The sequence below is a fragment of the Venturia canescens genome, chromosome 2, assembly GCF_019457755.1.
Source record: "Venturia canescens isolate UGA chromosome 2, ASM1945775v1, whole genome shotgun sequence".
Lineage (NCBI taxonomy): Eukaryota > Metazoa > Arthropoda > Insecta > Hymenoptera > Ichneumonidae > Venturia > Venturia canescens.
Window position 1 is genome coordinate 14572501 of NC_057422.1, and position 19822 is coordinate 14592322.

Below are 19822 nucleotides of genomic sequence, written 5' to 3' on the forward strand. Positions count from 1 at the left end.
CTGCCTTCTTTTCTCCGATACCAATTACGTCAACCACTATCCGCAGAAATTCTGTTCTGCGTGTGGTATAAGCTTTCTATATACGTATATTTACACGTCAGAGTTACATTGACGCGGTAGGTATACGCACGTACGTCCATTGTCTCTCATGTCCGAGAGTTACCGAGGAACGCGCGCGCGACTCTTATATATTACCGATGAAAGAGATTTACTCTCTCTGCTCCGAAAGGTTGTTTCGAATCGACAAGAAAGTTTTAATCTCTCGGATAAATCGTCCGGGAAATCGCTCATAAACCACGTGCTCGTTTCTTCGTCAAAGTGGTGGATTATCCAGATTAATTTGCCGTTGATTTTACGCGATCTTCGTGCCGTTGTCTATATTCAATGAGAGAAACAGTTTTCCTAAGCTTGTAGGAATTTGTCCAGGTACAATCGTGACCAGAAGTTGATACGAGTGGAAGAGAGTCGAAGAAAAAGAGAACGAGAGAGAGGAAGAACGGAGAGAAATCACGAGCAAAAGAAATCGAAGAGTCTTCGTGTGTAAGAGCCGCTGTGCCGATCGATCGGTTTCGTTTTTCGGCTTTTGGCAGCGCGAGCTTCCTCCGTACGAGGCTCGGCAAGAAGAACGAGGCAGGGGAGTGGGGGAGGGGCGCGAAGAAAAAACTTAACGTATGTGATAATGCGCCAGCTATGCCACACAGAGTCCAGGAGGAGACGAAAGAGAGACAGCGAAAAGCCAGTATCAAAGTGACGCTGCCAAAGCGAAAAGGTCTACGGAATTGCATCTCTTTCCCTGCTCGCTCGCTCTCTCTCTCTCTCTCTCTCTCCTGCTCTGTGTGCTTCGGCAAAATCTCCGATGGAGGATCAGTGACCGCCGCATCAAGCAAGCGAAGAAGACAGACGAATGCTGCTTCCTCACTCTCTCTGTTTCTCTCAAACGTTTTTTCCTTCCTCGACGAGAAATCGAGAGAGCAAGAGACGAGAAGAACGCTCGCGTTTTGCAATGGGACACGAGGAGGAGGCGGATGATAAACGAATTCCTCGCTACCGACGGGTTCATTGAAAAAAATAAAAATAAAAATATCTTACCCTTCAATTTTTTTTTCTTCGTGTGTTTGGAAACGTAGCAGAAAAAATGTTCATCTGGATTGTGGCCATTGGAATATGATTTAATGAAGCGATAATCGGGGTACGGGGATCCCAATACATTTGGCTTCAAGCATTCTCACTTATCAACGTTTTCTATTACAGTAGAAAAAAAATGATTTACAGAATTGGTTCATGCAGTTCTGTACTGCGCTGATTTCTGTGAGTGAGCGAAATGCCATTTTCCCCTGATCATAAAATCGAAAGAACGGAGGCAAATTTGAAATTCCGTTTGAAAACAACATAATCAGTTGTTCGTGACCGAAATGAATGAATCACCGGAGAGATGAGAGCGCGAGGAATACATTAATGAAAAGGTTCTATAAATGTATTCAGTGTCAATCGTCGAATACTTAGGATAAGTTGAAAAAACGAAGTGAGAAAGAAGGAAAGAAAAAAAGCGTAAATCTCTGGAAACTTGTGATGCAGCGTGCGTGTAGCAGCTGATCTTGTTTCTTTCCCTTTATTTGAGCACTCAATAAATCTCTCTGGCCTAGCGAGACTCCCCGACAACGACTACGAGGACGACAGTCGTGCAGAGTAGACTTCAAAAGTAGCAATGAAGTTTGCCGAAGCATGACTTACGAGGGGTGCCAAAAAAGAACCTTCCTTTTTGCTTCATACTTGGAGATTTTCTGTCACCTTATTTCACCAGAGCGGCACTTCTTATGCCGACATATTGTTACAAGTTTAAGTAGTGAAAAAAACGCGAAAAAACTTACTTTTTGAATTTTTCCCTTATTTCTTTCCAGAATGTGCTCGAATTCATTGCAATTCGAGTTTGGCGACAGCTGCGATCATCCAACCAGCCATTTGCACAAAACATGACCTTTTTGATTGTGCACCTTGATAGTGCAATCTTTTCTTCCAATATAATACACAATCAGCTTGTTATCCACAGTCCCCTGAAACTTTAATTCCAGTATTATCGGACAATGGTAAAAAAAAATGAAAATCGCTTTCAACAAAACTTCAAAAACTTTAATCCCTCATTTCTAACAGTAAAATTTACAACCCTCTCGATCAAACACTCGCCGTCGAATTTTCATGTAGATTTACGATTTGGCTGCTTTGATTTCCGATTAGAAAGTCATTTGTTGAATATCCATCCCGGTTGTTTTGGGCTCGATCGTGATGCTCCGACGATCGGAAAAGCATCGGCGATTCTCTTGAGCCTCACGAGTCGTGACGCCTAAAGGACATTCCGCGCAGCCGGCGCGTTTTCTCCAAAGTTAAACTTTACACCAGGGCGAGATGGCGGGGAGGGGGGGGGGGGGGGGGGGAGGGTGGGTGGGACGGGACGTGATCGGCGAGAGAGCCAGCAAGCCGTGTCGGCGCCATATGTGTGATACCGAACGTGGGCACGTTCACGGTTCTGATGGGGTATGTAGGCGTGTTATGACTATTCGTAGACACAAACGTTTGCGGCTTCAATATATGCGTGTATTTTTCACCCTCAATTGTCTCCATTTGAAGCACTGTGTCTCTCCAATTCTTCTTGGAGCATGAGACTTTCTCATTCTTTTATATATTTCTAGCGGCGCGCGCGGGAGGGTGCGAAAATAGAAATTCGCAATTTCTTTGTATCAGCTGTTGATTACTGTGCGGTTCAACAATTGATTTCTACGCTGTGTATTTTTCTATTATTACAATCATGATTTTCCGAGCTCGCAGTTGTAGCAACACTGTAGAATAATCAACACCTCCGTGCGAAGATGTGCGGGTTCGCTACAATATTAGCAACTTTTTTTCCAAGCGAATTGTTGCCTGCTGCGAGAAGCCTGCAATTTACTGCACGCGATCGCAGCCAACAACACGATACGGTCCAAGTGTCCAACGCTTCGCTTGCTTTTTTCCCCTTCGAAGCTGCCAGCGATATAATTCTCCCACTAACTATAATAATAATGAGAATTTTCGCTCGAGTATCTCTGCTAAATCGAAGCTCCAAATGAGAGCACGTTTTGCATACACGAAAAAAATCAAGCAGACGTACATTCTTCACGAAGCGTTCATCCACAGCGCGCGCAGACATTAATCAATGTCTCTGAAGCCTCGAAGGTGGTAATCGATGTACACCTGCTCCGTCTATCGCGATTACAACTAATTATCGGTATATCGAAATAAATCGATACTCTGGCGCATTGACGACTAATTATTGGGCCATACGTATCGATAAACGGATACTCGTATTCAATTTCACTTTGATTTGGAGCCCGGAGCTCGAGGAGAATATGTGCGAGGAGAACATGAACGCAAACATGGTACTTAACCACGTAGGGCTTCGTGGGGTGATTAATAATTGATAATGGGCCGTTCGATCGCTCGCCAGACCGGAACGAACTCGCGTCGTGCTCGCTAAGAGCTCGCTTAGAGGGGCAGTCAGCTAGACGCTGCTCCAGGGGGCAGGAAAGAGAAGGGTAGTGCGCACCGTACAACGTCAAAGTTTAATAAGCATCCTAACATTACACGTTGTGTAGACGCGAGAGGCGAGAGACCTCGACACGAGCTTTCTAAACGATCTGTATCACGTGTCTTTGCGTTTGTGGGCATGGGTCCGCGGCTGTGTTGGTAGAGAGCAATAAAACCGGCAATAACGGGAGAACGTACGCTCGATGCGCTCATCCCTCTTCCTCTTAGGGGGTTGACTCTCTCAAGATTCTCGTAATTTTCGCTCGTTCGCCAGTTTCCGATTATCGGAACAAGAAAAATGGGATAGGATCTCATTTTGGTGTGGTGAATTTTCACAAACTCTAGCAGTTTTGTTTGCTTTTTTCGACGACGTTGACCTTATGACTTTGGAGCTTTGTGATCGGAAATATTTGGATTTTTGGTTCATTGAGAGAATTGAGTCGTAAAAGGAACGTCGGAACGAAACTTCAGTGACGAAATGCTTTTCTCGTTATCGGAAAGTGAAACGCGCTACGCGGTAGAAAATCAAATGGAACAGCAGTGTGAGCACAGAACTCATGGGGACGTCGGGTGTCCAGCAGAAGTTGAACGACTGCGACCGCGGGACCAATTACTCCCGCATTAAATCAATGTTCCGCCACGAGACCCAAAGCCATTTCGGCATCCCGGTAATAAACCGCGATCCGTCGTATCTCCAAGTGGAACGAACTGTGCTAGCCCTCACACATACGCTTGCACTGAGATATTATACACGTACGACTTCATATTCGCTGCTGTTGAATGAGAAAGGGAGTAATCCAAGAGTTTCGTACGTGAACTCACCCTTCGCAGCTTCGTTTGGTCTTTCCCGCCCTCGAGAAGGCTCCGAACGGTCGAAGAATCGGCGAGAACGCAACTCTGGGGAGGTTTTCTAGGTAGAAAATAGCGTGCTTCCCTCGTGCCTGCGGTCCAAGAGCATTGAAGATCGGGGAAAGAGTGGGAAAGAGAAAGAGAAAACGCGGACCTCTCTATGAGGCGACTGGAATGTGCTTTCCTGTCGTAATATTTGGCTTTAAATCATGTTTCGTTGACAGATACCCATAACCGAGAACAGACTATCCCACTAGCACGCTTCGCACCCCAACGAGCGAGAGACCACGGTGCAGGCTTGATCTACTTGCCACCGCGCACGTATACAATATACACAGAAATAAGTCGCTCTTCTCCCTCTCTCCTCGACTCAATTCCAGTCCTCCATGCAAGATCACCGAGTTCCGTGCATACTCAACGAATAATGCGCTTATTTTCTTCCTACGCGTGCGTACGTCCGACACACAAAAGTGTCCGAAGCAGGGGAAAATACCGATGCGCGCTCGTCGTGTGTTAGAGAATCGGACGGATTGCGACGATTAATGACTTCATTTAAATAGCGATCTTCCGCTTCATATTTTCATCGACTCGCACGCATTCTTGGCGTTAGTCCTATTAATAAAACAATTATGACACTTGCCTCCGGAATACGAGCGGCGCTCATCGAAGTCCTGAAATAAATTGTCGTTTCCGTTTTTCACATTCGGGAGTGACGTCGCACACAAAATTACTCAGCAATTCTCACCGAGAACGAGCTTTGCTTTATTTTGTTATTCGCTTATGAATTTTCAATCCCACATTTTTTCATTCACCATTCGACCAAAAAAGGGGCATAGGATAACTAAAAAATGGACGCTCTTAGGTCGAGGCACTCACCCAACCGCGAGATTAGGCTCGCCCGGACAATTTACGACGACGATCTTATTCATCGGCGGAGCTTTCATATAAAAGCTTTTTCCTGTAAGCCGCAACACGCGCTTTCTGACTAAGGGGACGACTTTCATACGCTCACGTAGATATATGGTATAAATGTGTACAGATATTTGTACAAGTGTGTGCGTGCATCTCACATACGGTATCGTGCACATAAATATAAATCGAAGAGCGAGAAAAGGGCGAAACTCGGACGGCTCCGGGCTCGGAATCGATCGAATCGCGCCCTTTATCTCAGTCAGCAAGGCTGATGTAGTCGTCATAAGTGCAAAGGGCATAACCGCTCTGAGAGGGTTCGAAGTACCCCGGGTGTGTTGGCGGAGGTTCCGCGAGACCGCGACGAATTAGCGATACCAACGATCCAAAGACTCTCACCGCACATTCACGCGTCGTCGAGCCCAGGCGTATTATTTCTCTTTTTTTTTTTTTTCTCGTATACACCTTTTTCTCTTTCTTTACGGTACACAAGAGTGCCCGGAATAAACGTCAGTCAGAGACGTCAACAGTTTTTTCTCTCCTGTTCGATTTCTTTTCCATCAACGAGCAGAGCTCGGCTCAGGATTATTTGATGAAAAATACGTTTTCTGTTCACAGGTATCGCGACGATGCGCTCTGCTGGACGGACAGGTAAGAGAAAATGTGCATTTTGTTTTTTTAGTTTATTAATTTAGATCCATGCTGACATTCATACTCTTAGAAATCGATAAAGTTAATCGCAAAAACTGCAATTATATTCGTGGAACAATCGACGAAAGAGTTCGATAATGAGTCAGTACGCTGCAGTGTCAGTCGCGGCCGTCAAAAGTCAGGAAACTGTGTGTGGATATATTTGAGGTGGTTGTCGCGAAAGAGCACGGTGATTGATAGGGGGAGACTGACGTCCCGACGCAATTCCATTGTTCAAAGTGAGTACAGAAGCGACGAGAAAGCGTTTCTTCGTCCGCTGACTCTCTTCAGGAATAACCAGGTAGGAGAGCAATGAAAAGTCCATGAGCTCGGGAAAGGGAGAGGAAGGGTCGAAAAAGCGAGGCACAAGGAGCTGGCTGGGTCCACGAGGGCTCTCTCTCTCGCTCTCTTCGCGGGTATAAATCAACTGGGCACGCCTTCCCCAAACTCTCCTCGATTCTCGGCGCATTATTTTCTTCGTCTTCCGATCGATGCGCACAAAAGCGAGAAAATTGGGATCGAGAAACGGTCAAAAATTTAAGGAGTCAGATGAAAAACATTTGATGAAGAAATCCATTAATTTTTCAATTGTTCGTTTTAGTTTTGCAAAAATTTATTATTGCTTCGATCGAACCAACAGAGAAAATGCACGACGGGAAAAATAAATTTGTTGAAAATCGAAAATATTATGAATTTGATGAATGGACGTGGTAAGTTTGCTAATTTGGAAAAAAAGTGTAGAATTTTGCATTTGCCATCGATTATCATCATTTTTTCGCCACTGATGCGAGCTCTCAACCGTTGTAAATTCAAAGAAATATAATTCCTGAACATTCTCAATCGACGATTAAACTGGCTATCGTTATTACCGGGACCATTGTTCTCGCAAGACTTCTTCCCGTTGCGCTCGAATCGTTCGGATTTTCGTTCATTCGAAGACAGTTCTCATCCGATACGTTCTTGGGCTTGCTCTTTGACTACCGAAAGCAACGTATATAGAGGAAGATCGGTGAAAAGAACGGCATAAAACGAGTGAGTGACGGAGGAAGAGAAGATGCGATTCACCGTCGTGTGTGCATTCCTTGCGCACATGGGACGTAATGAGCCCTCACCGCGCACCATCCACTGTCCATCTTTTCCATCCGTCCGTCTCTTGCAACGTCTCTTCTCCGCGCGGCCTCAGCGATCTCCAACTTTGTGGACCTTGTTCTTTTCCTCGTTTTTTTGTATTTTTCGTTTTCTCATTGACTACCGAAATCTTTCGGTGGCTAAAAAACATTCTGGAACGATGTTTCGGGGAAAATTTCAGTTGCAAACATCGTGAAAAAAATCTTATACCAAAATCGTTCTTATAAATTTCAACAGATTTTCTAGGATACGAAAATTCATTCATCAATATAATTAGAAAAATATGGCCCCGGCTGACAATCACGAACGGTTTATTTCGTTCGATATGTCCATGAATTATTCAAGGCACCCTTGCCATTTGCGGTAAGTCTCATCGGATACGAAAAAAGTTTGATTTCCTTATGAGTTAGTTGAGAATTCGTTGATTCCGCATTATTAGTTACGTATCAATGACCATCCTGGACAGGGTTAAGAACGCGATGCTAATGACGACAAGCAGCCTGACGAGTGAGACAAACAGATCTTCGAAGACCGTTCATTCGCGGCACACCAGGGGGGCACGTTCCACGCGCGTGCCCCGTTGATGCCCCAAGGTGTAATAGTCGAGCTTGAGCTCTCATCTCCGAGGATGCGTGCAGCATCACTTTCTCTCTCTCTCTCTCTCTCTCTTTCTCTTTCTTTCGGATCCCAGAATGGAAAGAGAACGGAGAATCGAAGGCACCTGCTGTGTTATACGTACAGATATATAGTTATTCCTATGTTAAGGTAGAAAGCAAGAGAAAGAGAGAGAGAGAGAGAGAGGAAGAAGGTCGAGGTGCGGAGATCCTTCGCTTCCGAGAGACGAGAGGTTTGCTTATCGATTCAAATCGCGTGCGCGCATCGCGCTCTACCGCCGTGTATGAATGAACGAATGAGTGGGCGAGAAAACCCTCAACCAGAGAAAGAGAGGCGGAGAGAGCCACCGGTTGAATGTGTAATGCGTGAATTTGTAGTATCCCATCTCGATGCTCACTGTTAGCTAGAGAAGAAGGAAGCGCGAGGGAGGAGAAACGGTCTTCAAGAAATTCGTGCAACTTTCTTTCTTGAATCAATCGACTGATTTCGTCGATTATTTGAGAAAAAAATAAAAGCGAAAATCTTTGTAATTTCAAATGTTTTAACTCTCGTCACTAGAATTTGATGAAACTCATGGCGAGTCGTTTTTACATTATTTTTTACTTTGTTGCAATCGCGCTAGCTGCTCCAGTCGTAATATTCGTATGATATTTCGAGCGGCACAATTCGTAATTGCGATGATTTTCAAATATCTCATCGATCAAGAATATCCGCTCAATTACTCACCTAATTTTTTTTTTTTTTGAACGGAAAGAACGCAACGAAGCGAAAGCAGTATTAAAAATGGGAGCGAAATCTCTGAGTCAGAGAACCGCCACGGACGTACGGACCGAGCTTGGATTCGTCTAGCTATAGATTCACTTTATATACGCTCTATAAATATATCTATAGAAACTACGAGGACCAATAGCAGCCGCGATCCCGTTTGGTTGTCTCTATCATTTCCCTCCCGCCCACGACTCATGCAAATGAGCAAAGTCTCGTTGAATCAATAGTACACAGCCAATTGAAATATTCATGGAAACTCGCCATAAACAGAAATGAGTTTATCAAATAATTACTTGATCTGAGGGAATCGAATAAATTGCGTTTCATTGCAATTAAGCTTCATTGACGACGTCCAATCATCATAATTCGCCACGTTATCAAACACTTGACGCGCGATCATTTATAATCGAATTATGAGTTTTTGGCATGACAACAAAATTGAGTTTTAATACTTGAAAGAAAAAAGTGATTTTTCGTTACAATTTTTTTGTTATCAAGTTTTTAATTTTTACTGCTTGATCACGCAATCGAATTAAAAGTTTATCAATGATCACAGAAAATGATAATATTCACTAGAAGTGCCAGAAAATGGAGCTGAGAAAATTGTCGTAGAATTTTGGAAGGGGCAGCGTCTCCGGTGAGATTAATTTCCGGACTATGAGTCGAGCAGCACGTTAGAAGGATCCTTTGCGAGTTTCGGTTGACAATGTGGGTTTCTCCTTCAGGGACACACGCTCTCGATTATTTGTAGGGAGGAAACGTTGCTCATGGTCGAAGAGGATTCCCGCTGATTTATGGGGCGTTATAAGAAGTCGTAAACATCAACAGCACTTCGGGATGAAGAGACAGAACGAGAGAAACTTGCTTCGCTCGTCTCGTTTGAAATACGAAGAAAGTTCTTCCTATTTTCACGAATGAAAGATTCGAAAAATAAAACACGTTAACAGGTCGAGGGCCTGACCAGTTATTTCCTTGCTTTATGAGCGTCGATTCATTGGCCATTGAATTGTTCTTCCTTAAATCGTTAACGACGAGAATTATTTTTTAAACACTCAACATTTGCCTAGCAATTTCGAAGCTTCGCTTGCACGATTGTCCATGGTAAAGTGGAGCTTTTACGCTCAACCAGTTTTGACAAAAGCCAAATTTAATTATTTCTCCTGATTCTGGGATTATTGACTCATTAATCTCGATCTTTAATTTCCCACGAATTTCCATGATACTCGATTCAAGCTCTCAATGACGAGCCTTCGAGTTTTACTGGAAAAAGATGCGCAGATATTTCTGAGAAGTCTCGTGACTGCTCGTTGCTCTTCATTATGAAGAAGGTAATTAATAAGGCACGCAGTGAAACGATGAAGTGCTATTTATAAAGCAAAGTGTCTCTCGGTAGAGTTGGTCCTCGTACGCACACAAGCCTCTTTGAGGAGAACTCCGTATGATGATCGGCTGGCCACAAAGCGTTCCGTGTCCTCGTTATGAGCGCGTCTCGAAAAGTCAATCTTTTTCGTCACGATCCGCGGATCCGCGCGAGGTGATGAACGTCCATCCAAATGGATTTTCACCCGTCATAAGATGCACTATTCCATACGTCATTGGCCTTCGTCGTTCGTGTATGCAGCGGAATAAATACGGGAGCAGAAGCGAAGCGTTTAAATAATACACGCGCTTAAGGCAGCGGAAAAGATATCGCGGTGACATCGCGAGATGAGGGACCGGTGAGCGGCACACGAGCGCGAGTAAGAGAGGACGCGATAATGTCTCGGAGCACGTATAATTTTAATTGACAAATAATTTTTTGCACAGTCCTCGACGCGATCCGAGCATTGGTCAGCGATTATGTGAGGCTTCTTGTCGCTTCGTTTTTTCCCTTTCATTTTCTTTATTTTATGCTTTCCTCCTGCTCCTTTTAATCTCTCTCTCCCTCTCTAACTCTCCTCGCATCAGTGGCGATCGTTCCTCGATCCTATCCTACGAGTAAAGAGTAAAATGCTGCTTTTCCGAAAATGGCAGTGGAATGAAGGACGAGTCTTGCCGAGCACGAGTCTCCGAGCGCTAGATCGCGATCGGGAAAGAGACAAAGATTCGCCATCATTTCACAGCAACTTCCACACTTCGACGCTCCCGCAGTATCATTTCATTTTGGTGTATCGCCGTTCATAATTCGCGACTATAAAAACATCCAATTACATCCTCGAGAAGTAGATCGGATTTGTCTACGTTGTATTCAGATTCAACTACTATTTTCAAGATCTTTTTCCTGAAATTTCATTATCGAATAAATCTTATGAGCCGGCCAGCGAAAATTGATTCCTCCTGAGGCAGATTCGGAACTGATCTGAAGATTTCCATTTCAAATCGACAGATCTGAATCCGATGTTTAAGAATCTCAATCACACACGCAATTATTCATAACTCAGACCTTAAAAAAACAACTGAATGCCAGGGTTTGACATGTGGATTTTAAAAAAAATGGAATATAACGCATAATTAGGGATAAAAACGCGAAATCGATTGAGTCGAGGCATTAATCACCGGTACGAGGCATATCTCGCGTAAGCGTGTGTACACGGTAAGCAGAAAGAGGGTAAAAGTGCTCGGGCATCTCTCGCGAGTCCCCCGGGGAGACACGATAAACATCGGTTCACCAAAGCAGCAGCACAGAAGTTCTCTGGAGAGCGAAGTACAAACTGTATAGGAGAAAGATGGGAGCGCAGGAGGAAGAAAAATTCGTGAAGCAGAATGAGAGGAAAAATATGGGGATGCGGGCGTGTGCAAGGGGGGGTAAGAAAGGATAGGAAGAAGCGATCTGTGTCTCTGTCGCGCATGGAGAACGCGCCTTCGCAAAGAAACGAAGAATGCAAGTTCGAGAGACGCGACGCGGAGTCGATTAATCGGTAGTGGAACTTTGATGAAGGGGCACACATCCCGGAGAGAAAGAAAGCTCGAGCCTCTGTGTTTTATTCCTCTTGGGGCCATATCCGAAAGAGAAAGAGCGAACGCGACGTCAAGAGAAAAAGGTAAAGGAAGACAAAAGGTTGGAAGAAATCATGAAGAAGATGCGCTACGGAGGGGGACAAGTACAAGAAAGGGAGGAGAGAGCTTTCAAACACGAAACGACGTTACCTCTCGATTCGTAAGCTATACATTAAGGAGTCTTCGCCGGTGTACCGAGCCCGAACTCACAGAAGGGCGCAACTCACGTGACTTCAACGATTTGAGATGGCGTCACGAGTCCTTTCGTTCCTCACCAGTTATTAACCGCATCCATTACTCCCTCGCGATCTCTTGACGAAGAAGATCGTGCCTCGCGATCCATTCGCGTTTCCTCCTTCGTTGCGCGCACCGGACGACGACTCGCAATTAGTACGGATTGACTATTAATCTAAGTGTCCACCGAGGGGGATCGGCCCTTTTATTTCCATCATCTCCCATATATAGAGGGCAGCTTTTCAAGCCGTCGTACCAGGTTCATACTCCGTACTTATACTCGCTACGTGTGCACCTTGACGAAGATCGGAACGATTCGTCCCCGAGACACCGCCGCCGCCGCGGTACGCCGAACGAGTTAACGACGATTCAGCCCCCCCGCGAGTCGCTCCGAGAAGTCTGTGTACGTAATCTCATGCACATCGCGTTATGCGTTCTCTTAAATAGACAAAACTGGCAAATAATTTCCGCCGGAAACGAAAAAACTTTGAACGAAACTGAGACCGATCAAAACTCCTGCAATTTTTTCCCATCCATACATGGAAGAACTGTAAAAAAGACTTGAAAATTATCGTTGAGTATAAACGAATTAAGGGCAAGCTCTGCTGCCCTCTTATTTCATCGAATTTCACAGTTTTTTGACAGTTTGATTCTTTCAAATGAATTTCAAGAACGCATATGGAGCGGAGAATCTAAAATTCAAGAATTTTAATCACGAAGCGAAAGTAATCGTTCGAGTGGTGTGGAAAATATTCATGTGCCTATGGCATACCATAAATTTCAGGGGAACTGATAATTTATTGGTGAAAGACACTGACTATACGCTTTTCGCGAATTTTTAAGGCGCCACGGTCATGATTATCGAGGCATAAGATTGAGGCTGGTCTCGCAGTTTGTACTTCCATTTACTTTGATCGACGTGAAAAAGGTTACGTGTAAAAATGATTAAAATAGAGTGTATAGTGATGAAAAAAGTAACTCATAAAAGGTAATAAATCGTGTGGCAGTTACAGGTTCCATAACATCAAGACTTTATACACAAAACGCGATCCGAAGTAAGACTAGTTTCCGGTTAAGGCGTTACGCGAGCTCTTGTGTAACAACATACCAAACGACACTACCGCAAAAAGTCTCGATAGTCAGAGACCGAAGAACCATATTTTTTCTTTCACTTCCACTCTGTAGATGGCGTTTTGCGTATATGCAATATTGTTACAGCAGGAGGACGTATTTCTGCCTGTCTCTTTTCCTAATTATGTTGTAGTTTTGTTTTTCTCTGGTTTTCCTCAGCGATGATCGATTGCCTCATTAGACACCCGAGCAAATTAATCTTTCGTAACGCTTCAAAAAATAGCCAACTCTGCCTCCGGTTCTCGACAAATTTTCATTCGAACCGGTTTCGTTTTATAGAAAAAAAAAAAAAAAAACGAAGAAATTCTACTATAAAAAAGAGTTTGCCAGAGACGAACGACGACAAGAAATGCCCGAGTAAATCCAATCGTTATCCAGTTGCCATTGTGAATCGCTCGTACGAATCGTTCATATTGAAAAAACATCAGCGTTTATTGGGTAATAAAAAATTCACGGAGAATCACGGTGTACCACGAAACGCCCATTATCTTCGGACATAAATAACTGATCGAAGGATCTATCGCACTTTTCCTATTTCCAATATCAATCTCGATGGCGGCCAAACGAATTAGCCAAACCTCGAATTCGTTAATTCGTAAATACGAAGGGGCGGAGGAGAGGAATCTTGGGAGCCCTCTGGGACTTTAAGGGGATGGAGAGGCTCATGAGCATGGCAGAAGGCAAGAAGATACAAGGATGTTGAGACTGTGGGACACTTGGAGAGTTTTATTGGCGCCATGGGGGTTACCCGAGTGCGGGCACCCCACGCAAATTAAGATGGAGCGTCTTTCCACCCGTGTGTGTACTGCTTTTTGTGTCGTAACTTCGTTTCTCATTTTATCTTCGTTTTTCCACTGCTCTACGTCTCTTCCTCTCTCTCTCTCTCTCGCCCGCTTTTGGGGGTTTACGTGAAATCGCCACCGCTGTCTTCTCCGACGCGATATCGCTTGTGCCGAAATTCCAACTCGTCACGAGCACGGTCGCAAGGAGAAAACCCGGGGGCGTGCGCGCGCACTGGAGAAAAAAAGCGACTCAGAGGGGTGGTTTCGTGGTGGGGATGATCACGAGTTGCTCCTTTGATGGGGGTGGGAATTCAGAAGCGAACACGAGGCCAGGAGCCACGCGACTCTCTACTGCTGACACTCTCGATGACACCCGCGTGCGTCTCTGACACACGCGAGCCTTCTCTTGACGCGAGCTAATTCTGCGTATGAGAAAATTTTCCATTTTTTTTTTTTTCCAACGAATTCGTGATTGCGGCGAAGAAATTTTCATCAATCTAGTGCTTTTGCGTTTGACCAGAAAGTACAAAGTGCTCGTTCAAGATTCTCGCGGGGGAATGTTACAAAAATTAAAGTGCAAAAACTCTCGAAAATGGCGAACCGTTTTTTAGAAAAATTCATTCACGTCGAACCCTTCGGTTTCTTTGGCTGTGATTCCTCACCGCATATTTAGTCGATTAGAGCGATAAATAAAAGTAAAAAACGAACTATACGAGATCTTAAAGTGGTGACATGGACGTGCAAACATACAGCAAAATGTGGCAAACAACGCCGCCCAATCTGTACACCGCGTATAACGCCCATCCCGCGATTATGCAGCTGCAGGCGAGCAATAACGAATTTCATTCGTGGTTTCATTCTAGGAAACCCTCCATGGACGACGTGGGCAACCCGACTTCCGTCAACGCTCGGTAAGTAACCAAACGCTCTCGATTCATCAATTATTCTCCCGCTTTTTATCTTCTTTCCATTCTTTGTCCTCTGCGAATGTTTTGTCGTTAATTTTTCAATCACCATTCATTGAATACTTCGCAAACGGTTGATTAACTCTCTCGTAACGTAATTTTTGAGTATCGCTCACATTGAGACTGTCAGCGATTCGAAACGACGAGAATTGGCCCGATTTTTCGAAAGGGCAGGAGAGCCAATTGATTGACCCACCGAAACAAAAAGAAAGTTTTCTATTGTGCTCGATGAAATTTTCAATCCCATTAATTGTGGCTTAACAGCTGATTGTGGCGAAAATGATCAAACCATAATTAGAAGGCGGGAAAATGAAAATGGTTTTGAAAATTTCTTCACAAAATGCAGGGAGTGAATGAAAAATAAAATTCTCAGTGTGATCATAAACTCTCTTCGAAGGCTTCCATAATGTGCGTTGAATTAACGAGAGTTTTTATCAGATGGTGAAGCCAAGCCGCGAGAAGTGTAGGAGCAGCGAGCAGAAACACGCTGCTGGATGGTGATTGATATGCATTAATTACGAGCATATCGATGCTGTGTATATCGATATATTAGAGGAAGGAAGAAGAATAAAGATAGGAATAAATGGGAGGACGGTGGGCTAAGAAACACGAAAGAATTTCGCTCGAAAAGGAGGCGCGCATCTTCCGATAATCGTTCTCGCGTTAAATGCCCATCTCGCGGAAGATCGTAATCGAACTCTCCCCCTTTTCACTCTTATTTTCATCGCGATCTCTCGGTCGCTTCCTCAACATTACCAACTTGCGAAAAGATGCTAAAGGAGCTGTGGAGAGAGAGAGAGAGAGAGAGAGAGAGAGAGAGAGAGAGAGAGATCGGTGAAAATAACAATGAAAAGAGAAAAAGAGTGTAAAACGGAGTGGAAGTGCGGCTGCTTTTTCGCCGAGACCGATCCTATCGGGACTCTACGATCGGCAGCCTGCTCTCCTTCGTCTCTCGCTCTCTATCTCTTCTCATCTCAGGCTCGACTGTCCTTTTTTTCTTTCACTTCATTTTCTTCCTTCTTCCTCGCGACCCTTCACAGACTCGGCCTATCGAGCCTCGTAACAATTGAACCCGTAATAGAATCACATTTATTCTTATTACTCCCGACGAGGTCAAACTACGAGAAAAGCCCTTTTCTCACTTCTCGCCTTTCTATCGAGAAAAGACACTCAACACGGATCCTCCCTCCCCCGCTCTTCACTGCGGTTCCTGATCGCCTGTGAGCCCTTCGACGAGGGTCCTCCGGCTTCCCTCCCTCCGTTTCAACGTCGTGGTTTCTGTTCGCGGAGCTTCCTTCTCGAATGTTCTCTCAAAAATCGTTTTTTCTCCGAGCGCTGCATTGCGCCTCGGTGCCAAGCATCAAACTTTCCAATTAACTATTCCTTCGAACATTTTCAAGTCTGTGCAATAAATGCCTGTTCCAGGATGAGACATCAAACGCTTCTATTGTAATTTTGTCCAATTAAAATGTGATTCATCAATGCCAATTAATAAATCATTCTCGTCTCGCGAGTCTCAATTATCATAACGTTATTTACGAGTGTGTTTATATGCTCGGAAGTATCCTACACTGGGATTGAAGCGTCTTAATTATCTGGTATTTAGTTAGATGCGATCACGCTGCTTGATTTTTCACCTTGACTCATCCGTCGACCTTCGATATATCGATACTTATGTACATAAGAGAAATACCCTGGTGGATATCTGTATATACGATTCCGTCGTAAATACTACGAAGGTCCACAACTTCCCTGCGGAGACTTTGTCGTTTTCTTCGCTCCTCACTCTCTCCCTCATTCTCGTACGCTTATATATACTTCGGAGTCGTTAAAGTATGCTAATTCCTGCGAATTAAACCATTACGTGGAGCGTCGTGCTCTCTTCCCGACCGGTCTTTCTCGCCGATCTCTCACTCTTTTCCGTGCGCACGCTCTCTCTCTCTCGCTCTCTCAGCCTCTTCCCTGCGCCCTTGTCCCCGTATTAAATTTATAAGAATTTTAATTCGCATATAATGCAATAGCCAAGACTCGGGCAGCCCACCCGGTAATTCCCTCCTACCAATTTCCGTGCAACTTCTCGCTCGAATTTTCGTCCATATTATACATCAATGATGTAAATCGAGTCTTTGATATAATTTCGATCTCATTACGACGAATTTATGGGTTAAAAAATCGCCTGGGTTTCCCGTAACAATTGCAAATGAGAGGGATCGAAGGGCTCATCAAAATCTAGATCGTTCCGATCAAATTTTCATCTTAGAATTCACAGTTCGCGCAGAAAAAGCCGAATTCGAATTTTACCAACTTCGATTGCATCGTCTTCGTCAACTTTTTCACATTGTCAATAAAAAAATGAAATCTATTCAAATGCATCTTCAATACCATTCGAATATGTTAACGATTTATGTGACGGACAAAAAATGCCAAGTGATTCGTGTTTCGGACACTCCGAAATGGTTTCGTTTGATGTTCAAGCGAGATGACAACGAGCCTCTCGGAAGGAACCGTGCCAGGATCGCGTCGAGTTTGCTATCAATATTAATGCATTCCCCGAGCCCTCGCGGTGCATTATACTCTTGCTGATCGCGAGTTGTGTTCTCCGGGGCCTAAAAAGATAGTGAGAGAGTTTAATACCAAGAGAAAGAAACGGAGAAAGAGATAGGGGGACACAGTCATCTTGTCATTGACGTCCACATTCAAGCGGCACTCTCCATGCCCTCAGTCACATTTTCAACGTTTTGTCTCCTCTTTATATATACACATGTGTCTGTATGTGTTTTACCATAGCTCCAGTATACGTATATTGGAGTTGATACCACGATAGATACCGCGTGTATTCGTCTTGAATTTCTCGCTGACTTGTCTTCCGCGTGCACTTCTGTAAGTGGCACTTTTCAACGCGAGTTCTCTCTCGGTTATTTTCACACCGAAATATATCTATACACGAGTATCCTGGCGATTGTCTTTGGCTCGAGCTTGAAGAGACCATCAAACGAGGTCTCTTAGCTCCTCCATACTAAACTTATAACTCGTCTCTCGAGAGCCGTTGGCTCCGTTATAATAAAGGAATTCCACCCTCCCCGCAGCTTCATGTCCGACTGAATATTCAACCGGTTGCGATAAATAATAGTCGGAAAAACACATGAGAAAGGATTATTATGCGAGGTACGGAAACAGAGAGAGAAGGAAGGCTTATCCCTGTCACAGGCTGGACGAAGATGATGTCAGAGTCTCGTCAATGGACGATTCTTCTTTACCTCTCCCGCACGTGCATCTTCCTCTTTATCCTCGCCCCTCTAATTTTTTGTCTCTCCTTCTTTTCACTCGATCGCGACTGCTCATTTTTATTGCTTCTTTTTCTCGCTGGGCCATCCGCCAACTTTTTCTTTCGCCTTCTCAATCCCCTTCGTTTATTTTCTTGTTTTTATTATTCTCTTTTATTTTCTCCTTTATCTCGTCCGTTGACCCATTGTTGAAGAGTTTTCTCGATTCATTGCGATCGCGCAGTGGACAACTGGCTCTTGAAGCGCGTCTGAACCGTGACCAATCCATTTGCCGGTGCACTACTCTCCGGTGACGATAAGCGATGCACTCGCTACCGCTTCTTGTAACTCCTTTCAAAATCTCAAACACTTTTTATAATCTTCCTTCAGGAATACGGAGGATGCATTTCAAAATGTATTCTGCATCGTCACAAAATCACCGTTTTTCGAGGATCCTTCCCGTGGCATTTTCAAAGTCGCCCAGATTCCGAAGATTCTTGTCGATGATTTACCAATCAAAGTTACTCCCGAGATGCTTAATTTTCACCTCGAAATACTCGTCGTAAGATGCGGAATTTTCGAGCTGCGAGTCTCTCAAGCTCGAGAAAAACCATGGAACAAACTTCCCATAAGTATAGCCGCAGGGGGTTACGCGGTTTGGCGAAGCGCTCTCGCCCGAGCAAAAGTTGCCACAAATCTTCGACCGCAAATATTATTCTCGCTACAAGTGCAGTAATGCAGTCTCACAACTCTGTATATATTTATTTATTTCACGTATATGTATATCGCTGAAAATATACACACTTAACAAAGAAAGGATTAAAACTCCTCCCGAGATATTCGGATATAATATCCACTCTCGTGTGAATTATCACGCCGTAAGTTAAAACGCGATATCCGCAAGGGGGAGAGTTATTATTCCCCGATGATTTAATGGTGTCTTACTACTATGCCGGCCGCCTGTATTCCCGTTCCCGTCGGACTGTACTCGCACTATGTGCAGCGTGAAATCCGCGAATTCCCTCTCTCTCTCTCTCTCTCTCTCTCTCTCTCTCTCTCTCTCTCTCTCACGTTGCCAAAAAAATAATAAAAATCATTTGAAAAACTGCTCATACAAAACGGAAGAACTTTGATGATATTTACGATAATCTCGTATAACGAGCATACAACTAGCATTTCTCGGATGGTAACGTTTCTATTAAGCTGTTCCTTTCGTATCTTGCCACCCTCTCTTGGATAAGCTTACCATTTTGAAATATGTTTATCCTCCAGCATATTCTTTCCGAATTTGTATCTAACTTCGCAGCACTGTTTCGACCTTTCTGCAGAAACATTTTATTCTCAAGATATTGCTCTTCCAATAGGTATTTACAATAAATTGCTTTTACTTCTAAATAGAATCGAACGAAAAATCAATTGGATCCAAAATATCCACTCTTTTATCGAAGAGCAAGGGATTCTTGATGAGGATTTTATGGGTGTCTAAATTGGATCGATTTTTACTCCCTAAATCACTTTAAATTATTGTCAGAGTTATTAATTCGAAAGTGTAAAGAAATTTTTTCAACTTATCTTTCGGCAAATGAAACTACAAGCCATTAATTAATCAGGGATCCATCACTGACCGAACCCGAAATTTCATTCGTCCCTGGCAAAAATACTATAGTTTTTTATGTAAAAAATCGCATTAGAGAGGGCAAAGGGTAAACACAAAGCGAGATGGATCAAGAAAAAAGTGTTAATAAAAAGACAGTACGTCAAGAAAAAACAAAATGCCGAAGTAGGAAATGTGAGCTCACTAACAATTTCGTCCAATCCTCAACGTAATATATCTTCATTACTAGTAAGACAATCGTCTCGAATTATTTCCCAGACCTTCGTTATATACTTCATTGTTATTGTGCCCTTTTTCATAAATTTCGTAAGAAGCGTTCATTCGTTGTATGGAAAGATAAAC

General features: G+C 43.8%; 1 protein-coding gene across 1 annotated transcript in view; it reads left to right on the top strand.

The window, feature by feature from the left end:
• The window catches only part of trh (trachealess), a 159943-nt gene that overhangs the window by 23519 nt on the left and 116602 nt on the right, over positions 1-19822 (top strand). The window contains exons 2-3 of the mRNA XM_043412842.1: positions 5932-5964; positions 14501-14548. Of these exons, the coding sequence (XP_043268777.1) occupies positions 5932-5964; positions 14501-14548 (81 nt within the window). The remainder of the gene's footprint in view (positions 1-5931; positions 5965-14500; positions 14549-19822) is intronic.